This window comes from Camellia sinensis, chromosome 3 (genome assembly GCF_055761805.1).
Source record: "Camellia sinensis isolate YWXY chromosome 3, ASM5576180v1, whole genome shotgun sequence".
NCBI classification, from domain to species: domain Eukaryota; kingdom Viridiplantae; phylum Streptophyta; class Magnoliopsida; order Ericales; family Theaceae; genus Camellia; species Camellia sinensis.
This window is the reverse complement of record NC_138963.1, coordinates 226,207,515-226,218,781: the sequence shown is the minus strand read 5'-3', so window position 1 is coordinate 226,218,781 and position 11,267 is coordinate 226,207,515. Positions and strand designations below refer to the sequence as shown.

The following is an 11,267-nucleotide window of genomic DNA, read 5'->3' as shown; positions in this document are numbered from 1 at the left end:
GATAGGCCCCCACGGGCCGAACAATACCTCCAATTCAATGTCCAAAAAACAACAAATCATCCCCAACCTCTACTCCACCGGCGCTGCCCTTGGATTCAGCCTACCATACCACCTATTCCGTCCAATCTTCTCCTATACATTAATTTATATAATTTTTTAATATATATTTTTTGTAAAAAGTCAAAAAATTATCCCAAATAATTATATATTTTTTCTCAACTTTTTAATTTAAAAAATAAAAAATACACTTATTTAGAATATTCTAAATAACCCTAAATTAACTCCCAAGAATAATTTTTGCTGTTTGAGTGGCTGGTTTTCGTAGGTTGTGGGTGTGCAGTCAAATCAAATAAACGTAACCGATTCGTAATTATCTTTTTTATAAGACCTTTGTGTTTTTGATGAGGTGAGGGCAGCATGAGTGGGTTGTGGTGGCTGTAGGGCGTAGTAGTGGTTGACTCAGCGAGTGAATGGCGGAAGAGAAGGGCACAGTGTGCGTGACAGGGGCGGGAGGGTACGTAGCTTCTTGGTTGGTGAAGCTTCTTCTCTCTAATGGTTACTCCATCCATGGAACCGTTAGAGATCCTCGTAAGCCCCCCAATCCCTATGCCTATCCCTATCCCTATCCCTCTCCCTCTCCTCAACTTTCCATCGCCTCTCTAACCACTGTTATATCTCTTACATACCAATCTCATCATCTATTCAACTCGTATGATTATTGTAGCTCTCTCTCTCTCTCTCTCTCTAGTTGATGCTCTTTCTGTTTTAATTTAGAATAACATGTTTATGAACATATATTCCTTGATCTAAAAGATTTTCATATGGCTCTGTAAATCCTATTCAATTTATCTTGCAGATGATGAGAAAAATTCTCATTTGAAAAAACTTGAAAAAGCATCCGAGAAGCTTAAACTCTTCAAGGTGGATCTCCTGGATTACAACTCTCTTTCTGCAGCCATCATGGGGTGTGTCGGAGTGTTCCATGTCGCCAGTCCAGTTCCCCCTGGCAGCTTGCCAGATCCGGAGGCAAGAATACCTTGTGATTGAACTTGTTTATTGAAATCATTTGCATCCTTCTTGCCAATTTTATATCTATATTGACTTATGAACCTATGTGGAGTGTTGCATATTGTCCTCATCTTGATATTAGGATGACCACGTAACACTGCTTCATAGTCCATACATTCAGCCTGCATCAGCCCATATGGCTTCAATTCTACTGTAACTTGGATTCTTATGGCGGCGAGAATTTCTGGATATTGCATCTCTTAATCTAATGTGTTTAGCTATTTCATTTTGCTACTTTTTTGGACTGAGCCAACTTACGAGAATAAGAGCCGTGAAAATATGATACCGGTCCGACCATGCTTGTGTTTTGTTCAATTCTTAATTCATCTCAACAAAACTTTTGTCCCAATTAATTGGTGTTGGCTACATGGGTTCATTTTTTGAGGAAGTAATCCTATGGTGACTTTTGGGTACCAAATTTTGAATACCAGATGTTGTGTCGCCGACCCTTTGGTTTAATGAGTCAGACCATTCATGTCCTATATTAATGACTTGGTGACATATTAGATAATCTCCAAATTGTTACCTAAACTAGGTCTCCGTCTTTTCTTTCTCTTCATCTTATATATCTTGTTCTCCATCCTTAGAACTTAAGATAGAGAGAATTGTAAGCCTTCAATTTAATTTTAACCTCCCTAACTGCTTTAGATCTCTTTTTGTCATTTTCCCTAGATTTTCCTTTACCCATTTGTTTCTTGTAAAAAAAAAAAAAAAAAAAAAATAGTATTCATTCTCTTTCCAATCATTGTTAATGTTCCTATGTTCCAAGTTCCTAATTGTATTTTACACTCTTGGACTAGTTTCTTTATGTGCATTTGTCTATTAAAGTGTTAGCACCTTTCCCTACTTCTCACCATTTGGGGATCAATGTGGCATGTCACTTAGGGGAGTTGCTGGCATTTTGTACAGTTACTCTTATAAATTGGGTCCATGAAGTTGTTGAATGCATAACTGTGGGCTTCTTGATTGCTGTAAACCCCTGGTTGCATCTGTGATAGTAAAAGTTAATCCACAGGTAAAGAAGTGCGTCACAGGATTGAAATGTGATGACATGTGTAATCATTGAATGTTTAACTTCAATGGGACTTTAATGTGTTATGAGTTGGGTGAGTTATTTTATTTCCATAGTATCTAATAGCTTTAGTGCAGGTGCAACTAATTGAGCCTGCTGTGAAGGGTACTCTTAATGTACTCAAGGCATGTTCTGAAGCAAATGTCAAACGGGTGGTGGTTGTATCTTCCGGAGCTGCTGTTTCCTTGAACCCTGAATGGCCCAAGGGTCAAGTGAAGGACGAGTCTTGTTGGTCTGATGCGGAATACTGCAGAAGAACTAATGTAATCAATTAAACAAGCCAACTTTAAACTCGTAATGATTATGTTGCGATTGTAGTGCATTTCTTGTTGATATTATTCAAAGCTATTTAAAACTGTAGGTTCCATGCTCATGTTTTCTATATTTATATTGATTTTCTGGTTCTTTGTCCCAGAATTGGTATTGTCTTTCCAAAACAAAAGCAGAAAGTGAGGCTTTAGAGTTTGCGAAAAGAAGTGGGCTTGATGTTGTAAGAGTGTGTCCAACCCATGTTTTGGGACCAATGCTCCAGTCCACAGTAAATGCTAGTAGTTTGGTTCTCATTAAGCTTTCAAAAGGTACCTATTGAACAAAACCTATATCATTTTATTTTCTCAGGTAGAAGTAGCATTTTTTATCCATGTAAATCTTATTTTCTTTTATTCTAAATGATGTGCTCATATGTGTTCCTATGCATGTTTATATATGCTACGGTGGAATGTTAATTTTTGAAGTTTAATGCTTGAGAAGTTACTTTTGGTATTACATTCCTTAGTAGCAGGAATCGTTCATGCTGCTCACGATTCTTCGTCAGAAGCGCAATTCTGCGCTTCTAACTCAAATTCGTTGAAGAATCGCGATTTTGATGCAAAAGAAACGCGAATCTGATCACAAATTTGTCTTTTTCTCAGTCAGAGCTCCATCGCTGGCCATCAGAATACCTACACAAGCCATCGGAGACTTCTTCCTTCCTCCTCGCTGGTCTTCGCGAGTCGTACACAGGCCATCGCGACTTCTCTCTCCTCTTTGCTGCTGGTCTTCGCGACGTCTCCCTCTTCGCTGGTCTTCGCGAGTCGCACATTGGCCATTGCGACTTCTCTCTCCTCTTCGCTGGTCTTCGCGCGACGTCTCTCTCTCTCTCATCTTCTCTTCTCAGATTATTGATATATATATATATCATATACGTATAATGTATATATGTATATATATATATTTGTCTTTATAAATATATGTTTTTATTTATATATTATATATAACCATTATAAATTATATATACATTATATATTTGTCTTTATAAATATATGTTTTTATTTATATATTATCTATAACCTTTATAAATTATATATATATATATATATATATCTGCTTTAATTTATATATTATATATTATCTTTATAAATTTATGTGTATTTATTTATATATTATATTTATTGAATTAATGTTATTTTGCTATTTTTTTAAGAAAATAACATAAAACAAATAATTTTTAACAAAAATATTTTAGAATAAATTAAAAAAATTCTAATAAAAGTGTATAATTAGAATATTTTAACATATAATTTTTTATAATTCTTATTTATTTATAACATGTCTAGTCCCGTAAAAAAATATAATCTTACAATATATTTTTATATATTATTTAAAATATATACAAACGCTCCTAACTAACGATTCTTGAAATGTCTACGATTCTACGCTCCCGCTCCCGCTCCCGTTCCCGCTTCGTGCAACTAAGTTACATTCCATATAGGAAGCAGTTTTGCTCTGCTTTATCCTTCTTGTCATGCTTTAAGCCTACAATCTAGGAATCCAATTTGTATTAAAAGGATAAATGTATGTATATAATGCTTGAGTTTTGGTGATGTTAAGCCTCGAGGAATGGTGATGCTTGTTTTTCCAACCATTCTCATTATGATTGAACTTCTAGAAGGTGAGGCCAATTGAGCTCCAAATTCAGTCTCGCAATGCTTTGATTGAACCCTTTCAAAAGAGCACTGAAGTCACCCCACAGAATTTAATTACGCTTTCCTATTAAAGTCATTACATAAGAATGAAATGGCCATATATGGAAGTATATGTGATGTAGGATGAGTATTGATTACTTTCCTACTCGGGTTAAGTATACTGGTAGCCGTAACAATAGACTTATAGGGCTGGATTAGGTAGGAGTTTGTGGCTACAAAAGTATTTAAAAAAATAGGAGTTTGGGTTTGTAAAAAGGTAGGGTTTTGGGAATGAAAATACAAGTGTTTAGGGATTGTTGGATGGCTGTTCAACAGTGATGTGAACAGTAATCTTGTTGGATAGAAGGGAAGAGAGAGAGAGAGAGAGGTGTCTCACCCTCACAAGGGATAAGCCAATCACATAATCACAATCCCAAATTTTCATAATATTAACTCTTTTTCCTCAATCATTAAGATTACACTTATATGTATAGGCTAAAGACTCTCCTAATTCTATAAGGACTATAACTCAAATTTAGAAATCAAAAATATTTAGTAACTACTAATATTCTAGACCAACTATGACTTCCAATTCTACTTCAATCATAATAGGAAACTTTAATGACTTCTAATTCCACTTCAATATCAAAATAGGAAATTTGGACTTTTGACCATTAGAATTATTTTAGACATAATAAAACTAGGGGTGAGCAGCAGATATACTAATCCGCCCAAACCGACCAAACCAAATCGATCTGTTGAATTTTGAACGGATGCGTGATGACGAGCGAATGGTTGCAGATTAATTTTTTCAATCCGCCTTATTCTGGACAGATGACAGATTTGAGGTTCCTTTGGCTGTAACCAAACCGCCAAACCACGAGCAGCCCTACTAATTTGTAAGATTTTGTGTTTTCAATTTGTTTAGATATTTTGTTTGTGTTTTCAATTGAAAAAGAGTTTAAATATTATGTTGAATATAGTCTGTTGAAAAAGAGTTTTCAATTTGAATATATTTTTTGAATTAAAAAAAATAAATGTATTATTTATCTATATTTTTTGATTTTTAAATCTAACTTTGAAAATAATAAATAAAAAAGATGATATATGCTGGTTGATTTTTGTTTTCAAAAACAGATATAGATGTAACAATACAGAGGCATACAATATCTACTACTGCTCTGTTCATGGTTTTTGTGGTTTGAATTGTTTTTATATTTTAAGAACCACATATTTTAATTTATTTATGTGGATGAAGCATGCTGTGATTGTAATATGTGGATGAGGCATGCAATGATTGTAATACTTTTTTAAGTCATTGATTGTAATACTCTTCTTTTTTTTTTTAATTTTAAGAAGTGCACAAGTTGAATTGTGTTGAAAATTTATAAAATTTTAAACCGCCAAACCGATTCGCATCCATCCGCCAATCCGCTCAATCCACATCCACCGGATTAGCGGACGGATGCAGATTGATTTTTTCCAATCGGCCAATCTGGCAAACAGATGGCGAATTAGAAGTTCTATGGCCGCAACCGACCTGCGCCCACCCCTAAATAAAATCCATATATAATAACCCATTAAATAACTTGATCCAAAATAAAATCCATGGGCGACCCTTACAACCTATGTCCAACAATTATTAGAATTACTATTATACCCTTAATTACTAAAACCTATTATAATGACATGAAGATTTGAAATTATTTCAAATCTTTAATTTTCGATGCGCTAAATGTGCTTCATGTGAAATTCCAAATTTGCTCTTCTTTTTTTGTCTCCATGATTTTCATCATTCCCCCTTGCATTCGAAAAAACTCGACCTCGAGTTTTATAATGTTGAAGTATGAGGATTATGGAATTTTGCACTTGTAACCATTTAAATTGATTGTTTTGAATGAACGATGAGAAAATCAAAAAGTTCAATGTTGTCATCACTCCATTGACCCCATCAAATTTATTAGGAATAACATACTCAGTGTGAACTTCATTTATCTTGTGAAGACCAGAAAGTTCAGTGGCATTCTCATTATTTTCTTTGGCTTCCTTGGCTGTAGATTCTTGATCAAGATGATCTTTCATGCTTCCTTTAGTAATAAATTAATTTTTGCCTTCATTTCTTCAAGATCTTCAATATTAGCGACATGTTCATCTTGCTCTTTTATAGTTTCTTCAAAATCTTCAACACTATCATCTTTTTGCTCTTAAATATTAATCTTCTCCAAAACAGCAACCACTAATATTTTCATGAAAGCTTTTAATCCATTCAAAGTTGTCTGGATAGTATGCACATCACTTTTTATTGTTGCAACATCCTCCTTAATTATCCCAAAATCCTCCTTTAACATCACAACATCTTTCTTAGTAGCTCTATAATTTCTTGACGAGGCTTCAAATTTCAAATTTCAAATTTAATTCAATGCTTGTCAACATTTTAATAAAGAAAGAAATTTCGTCAAAAGATTGGTAACGAACAAGATAGGATCTTGAAACTTTCATACCAAACTAATGTAGGACGAGTATGGATTACTTTTCTACAAGTAGTGAGCCCGGGTTAACTATACTGGCAGCAACAATAATAGACTTATAAGGTTAGATTTGGTGGGAGTTTGTGGCTGCAAAAGTATTTAAAAATATAGTAGTTTAAGGGTTTGTAAAAAGGGAGGGTTTTGGGAATGAAAACACAAATGTTTAGAGGATGTTGGGTGGTTGTTCTAAGCACTGTAAACAGTGATGTGAACAGTAATCTTACTGGATAGAAAAAGAAGAAGAGAGAGAGAGAGAGAGAGGTGCTTCACCCTCACAACGGATACGCCAATCACACAAACGCAATCTCAAATTTTCATAATATTAACTCTTTTTCCTCAATCATTGAGATTACACATATATTTATAGGCTAAAGACTCTCCTAATTCTATAAGGACTATAAATCAAATTTAGAAACTAAAAATATTTAACAATTACTAATATTCTAGATCTAAACCAACTATGACTTCCAATTCTACTTCAATCATAATAGGAAACTTTAATGACTTCTAATTCTACTTCAATATCAAAATAGAAAATTTGAACTTTTGACCACTAAAATTATTTTAGATATAATAAAACCCATATATAATGACCCATTTAATAATTTGACCCAAAATAAAACCCATGGGCGACCCCTACAACCTATGTCCGACAATTGTTGGAATTACCATTATACCCTTAATTACTAAAACCTACTATAATGATATGAAGACTTGAAATTATTCCAAATCTTTAATTCTTGATATCCTAAATATGTTTCATGTAAAATTTCAGATTTGCTATTTTTCTTCTTTCCATGATCTTCATAAATATGCAAATGAAATTACTTTTGATAACCAGCATGTGTTCATATAATGTACAATTAGGTATGGATATATTTAAAAATCAATATAGTAAAACATGTGTAGCATATAAGTATGCATAGAAGTACTTACGATGCATCTCTATGTAGAAAAATATGCATATATAAATGTATAAATTTGTATATAGGCATAAAGGTATGTATAATACTTATGTAAGAACTTATAGGCATATAAGTGGTCATAAAAGCATGTATAAATAATAAATGTACATGTATACGTACATATAATCATACTCATTCATGTGTATAATTTGATGTGTACGGATGCACAAATAAATGTTGTGCAAACAAATGCTGCGTTTTTGCTTTCTTCGAAAAAGCAAAAATGTATTTCAATAAAGCGTTGGATGTGGGTTGATGTTGAAACAGCATGTCAACTTTGCTTGCACTTAAATGGAACACTTGAAGCTGGATATCAATCTTGTGGAACCAATCCCCCCACCCCTGAAAATACACACACACGGGAAAAAAGTAAAAGAAAGATGCAATAAAAAAATAAAATGGGAAGAGAAGGCACGTGCAAATACTTAGCTTTCCAACCTAGTGAGCTCCACAGCCGAATAAATTGAGGTAACTAACATTTTGTAGAAATTTTTATAGATGATTTGGATTTCCACAGATTCCATGACAGTATTCAAGATGACATCCTGCAAATGAATTGCCAGCAGATAGAGATCATGTCTCCCTTTATTCCCAAGTATTTTGTAAAGTGATTTAATGCCTTGCTAATTTCCATAGACAAAATGTGTGTTAGTGAGAATAGGTTAGTGTCTCCAACTCATCAAGATTAAAGATCTTTAGAGATAATGCAGATTGTGCTTCGATCCTATTTACATATGATTTCTTGTATTAGTCTAGGACACATGCTTTTCATGTCATAGTTTGACTAGAAAAACTTATGCTTAGTCTTGTGGTCTTTATCATCGGAAACTGTTCAAAACAAGATTAATTGGGCAAGTCCCAAGGGCACCGATCAAAGAGCGCTCGAGCGAGGTGCCCCCTGGGAGCTCTGCATAAGTCTAGAGCCCTAGGTTTAAAGAAATGTGGTGACATTTCAACTGCACAGAAGTCCATAGAGCTGCTCTTGATGCCACTTGAAAGTGTGCTTGAGCAGGGTGCTGGGATTTCTGCATAATGGGAGCCCACAGAGGCTTGCTCAGAGCGCACTTGAAAGGCACTCAAGCAGTGCATAATTTTTCATAAGTTGTGCCATGACTTCATCAATACGCTGCTTATTACTAGTAATCTGGTATATAGTTTTTTCTTCTTGAAAATGGTTTGTCAGTGAAAAGTGTAGCACTTGAGGTCCTGACTTCTCGCAATCCTGTTATTTACAGAGGGATATGATGAATTCGAAAACAAGTTGAGGATGATAGTAGATGTACGAGATGTAGCTGAAGCACTGCTATTGGCATATGAGAAGCCTGAAGCTGAAGGAAGGTATATATGCACAGCTTACATGATCAAGTCACAAGATCTGGTGGAAATACTCAGGAAAAACTACCCGAACTACAACTATCCTAAGAAGTAAGTTTCTGTCTCTCCATAATATATTCATCTAAAAGGATTTTACTGCTGTACAAATTTCTTTTTCATTTTTTTAATTTTATATTATATAATAGATTAGGTATTAGCAGTTGAATTATAGTTATGGTCTATCACCAATAAATGTAGCTGAATTATTAGTATGGGTTACCTTCGTTGGGTTAAAATTTGCTGTTTCATTCAATTACACATTGCCAGATTTACTGAGGGAAAGGAAGAAGAAAAGCTCAGTTCAGAGAAATTGCAGAAGCTGGGTTGGAGTTACAGACCGATAGAAGAAAGTCTGATTGATTCCATTGAAAGCTACAGACAAGCCGGACTTCTGGACTAAATGATCTTGGCATTCTGTTGTAGTATTTACAAGTTATATCATCAAGCATTCTCATATCCAGAACCTCTTTGTTCTATAGATGTTATATTGGGTATTGTTGTAAACGATTGTTGTTCACTTCGCAATAGCATATTGTGACTCAGGACTCTCAGGTAATTTGAAATATTGTATTTGAACACTGCAATAATGTTACAATTACATGGAATTTGGGTTTTTGTGGAAATTGATACTGTGGATAGGATATGACGATGTATGTTGTTTGTTGGTCACTTGTCTTGTTTTGTCTCGTGACTGTATTTGGATCGTAGATTTAGATAGTAATTTTGAAAGAAGAGTGAGAATTATGAATTTGGACAGGCATTATCCATAATCTAAACACAATTTTTGGGGCCATAGTTTCTTTAATTGCTTCTCTTGATTTGTTTTACACTTACCTAGTTTAATCCAATCCGTTTAAAACTGTTCGTTAAATGGACGAGTAAAGCTGTTTGTTAAATGGACGAGTTTAAATTAGATTATTTTAATACGTAATCTGTTTTGACCAACAGCAAGCCCGCCCATTTTTGACCTCTGTCACGTTGTAATAAATGATTGGACAAAGTCATGGCAACATCAAATATTACTTGGTGGGCTTTCCAGATCAGGGTTCATCCGCAATCACGAAAAGGTAAAGATTCACTATTATATATATATATATATATATATATGTATGTATGTATGTATGTATTGTGGTCCCATGAAATGCATATGCAGGGCTCAGCAGCAGCAGCAGCACCAGTAGTGTCAGCGTGGCACAGAACATGTTGTATTGTATTTGGGACCCCCTTGCCCTGAGTGACCTTAAACCCTAGCCACTGGCTTCAAAATGGCTCAACTATTGTATATCCCACCAACACTCTCTGTGACTCTTCCATTATATATGGCGATCAAATTTTGAATATCATTTAATATGTTACTGATGTATTGCATTTCATTCCAAACTTAGTCACTGTAGGTTTATGCATAACTAATGGTTAAAAGTATAACCACCCAAAAATGTTGCAGGAGCTTGGAATGTTAGTAGCAAGTGGAGTCATGTTTATTTATTTATTTTGGGGGGGAATGTCTTGCATCTAGACTGACCAACTAAGTTATAGCTTGTTTGGTTTCATAATTCAGGATTTATTTTTCAGAACATTAAATTTTTTTATTTTCCATATTTTATTGTTTTTGTTACATTTTTTTTAAATATTTTAAGCAATTTTTAAAATTTTTAGATACACCTAACATAAATACACTTGCAAAATATAATATTTGTAAAAGAAATCTTTAAAAAATTCACTAAATACCAAAAATATATATTAAAAAAATTTAGTACATTTTTCGTATTCTTATTTATTTATTAATTTTTTAAAATATTTCACTTTTTAGATACATCTAAGTAAGGTAATTTAAAAAAATAAAAAAATAATAATTTAAAATTTTAAAAATATTGATTAAAAACAAAAAAATACAAAAATTTAATTTTTAAAAAATTAAAACCAAACAAGGTGATTGTTTTTTTAGAACTCTCTTACCACTCCCCATCAGTCCACTTTTTGAAGCTTAGCCTCCGTTTGGGAAGTGGGTTGACTTTTTGGCTTTTTGGCTTTTTTGGCTATTTTAGCCTGGGCTTAAAAGCTTGGTTTGGGAAGGATTTTTTAGCTTTTTAGCTTTTTTGAGTTTTTTTGTGAGAGAAGAATGTAATGATTATGAGTTGGATGTGATGTTTTGTTTGTTATGGCTAAAATAGCCTATTTTATTTTTTGTGACTAAAATAGCCAAAAAAACCTGCAAACCCACTTGCCAAACACAGACTTAATAAAATGGAGTTGAGAAGGGTAGGGTCATTACTATAAACATAAATAGAAGAAATACATGGCCATCCTTTCCATGTAA

At 33.8% G+C, this 11,267-nt stretch overlaps 1 protein-coding gene and 1 long non-coding RNA gene across 3 annotated transcripts; both read left to right on the top strand.

Annotated features, from left to right (window-relative positions):
* The first annotated feature begins 268 nt into the window (after positions 1 to 268).
* LOC114276166 (cinnamoyl-CoA reductase 1) lies at positions 269 to 9,573 on the top strand. 2 transcript variants are annotated; one of them, XM_028217951.2, is made up of 6 exons: positions 269 to 588; positions 857 to 1,026; positions 2,218 to 2,403; positions 2,556 to 2,718; positions 8,812 to 9,001; positions 9,218 to 9,573. In XM_028217951.2, exons 1-6 carry the CDS (start codon positions 471 to 473, stop codon positions 9,348 to 9,350), a joined length of 960 nt encoding a protein of 319 aa, XP_028073752.2. In that variant the 5' UTR covers positions 269 to 470; the 3' UTR covers positions 9,351 to 9,573. The 2 variants fall into 2 exon arrangements, with proteins under 2 accessions (XP_028073752.2, XP_082778562.1); XM_082922436.1 differs by having other exon boundaries at positions 287 to 720.
* Positions 9,574 to 9,895: 322 nt separating this feature from the next.
* On the top strand, positions 9,896 to 10,293 carry LOC114276167 (uncharacterized). The gene is made up of 2 exons (XR_003634091.2): positions 9,896 to 10,017; positions 10,104 to 10,293. It is a non-coding gene; the product is annotated as an uncharacterized LOC114276167 (long non-coding RNA).
* Positions 10,294 to 11,267: the final 974 nt, after the last annotated feature.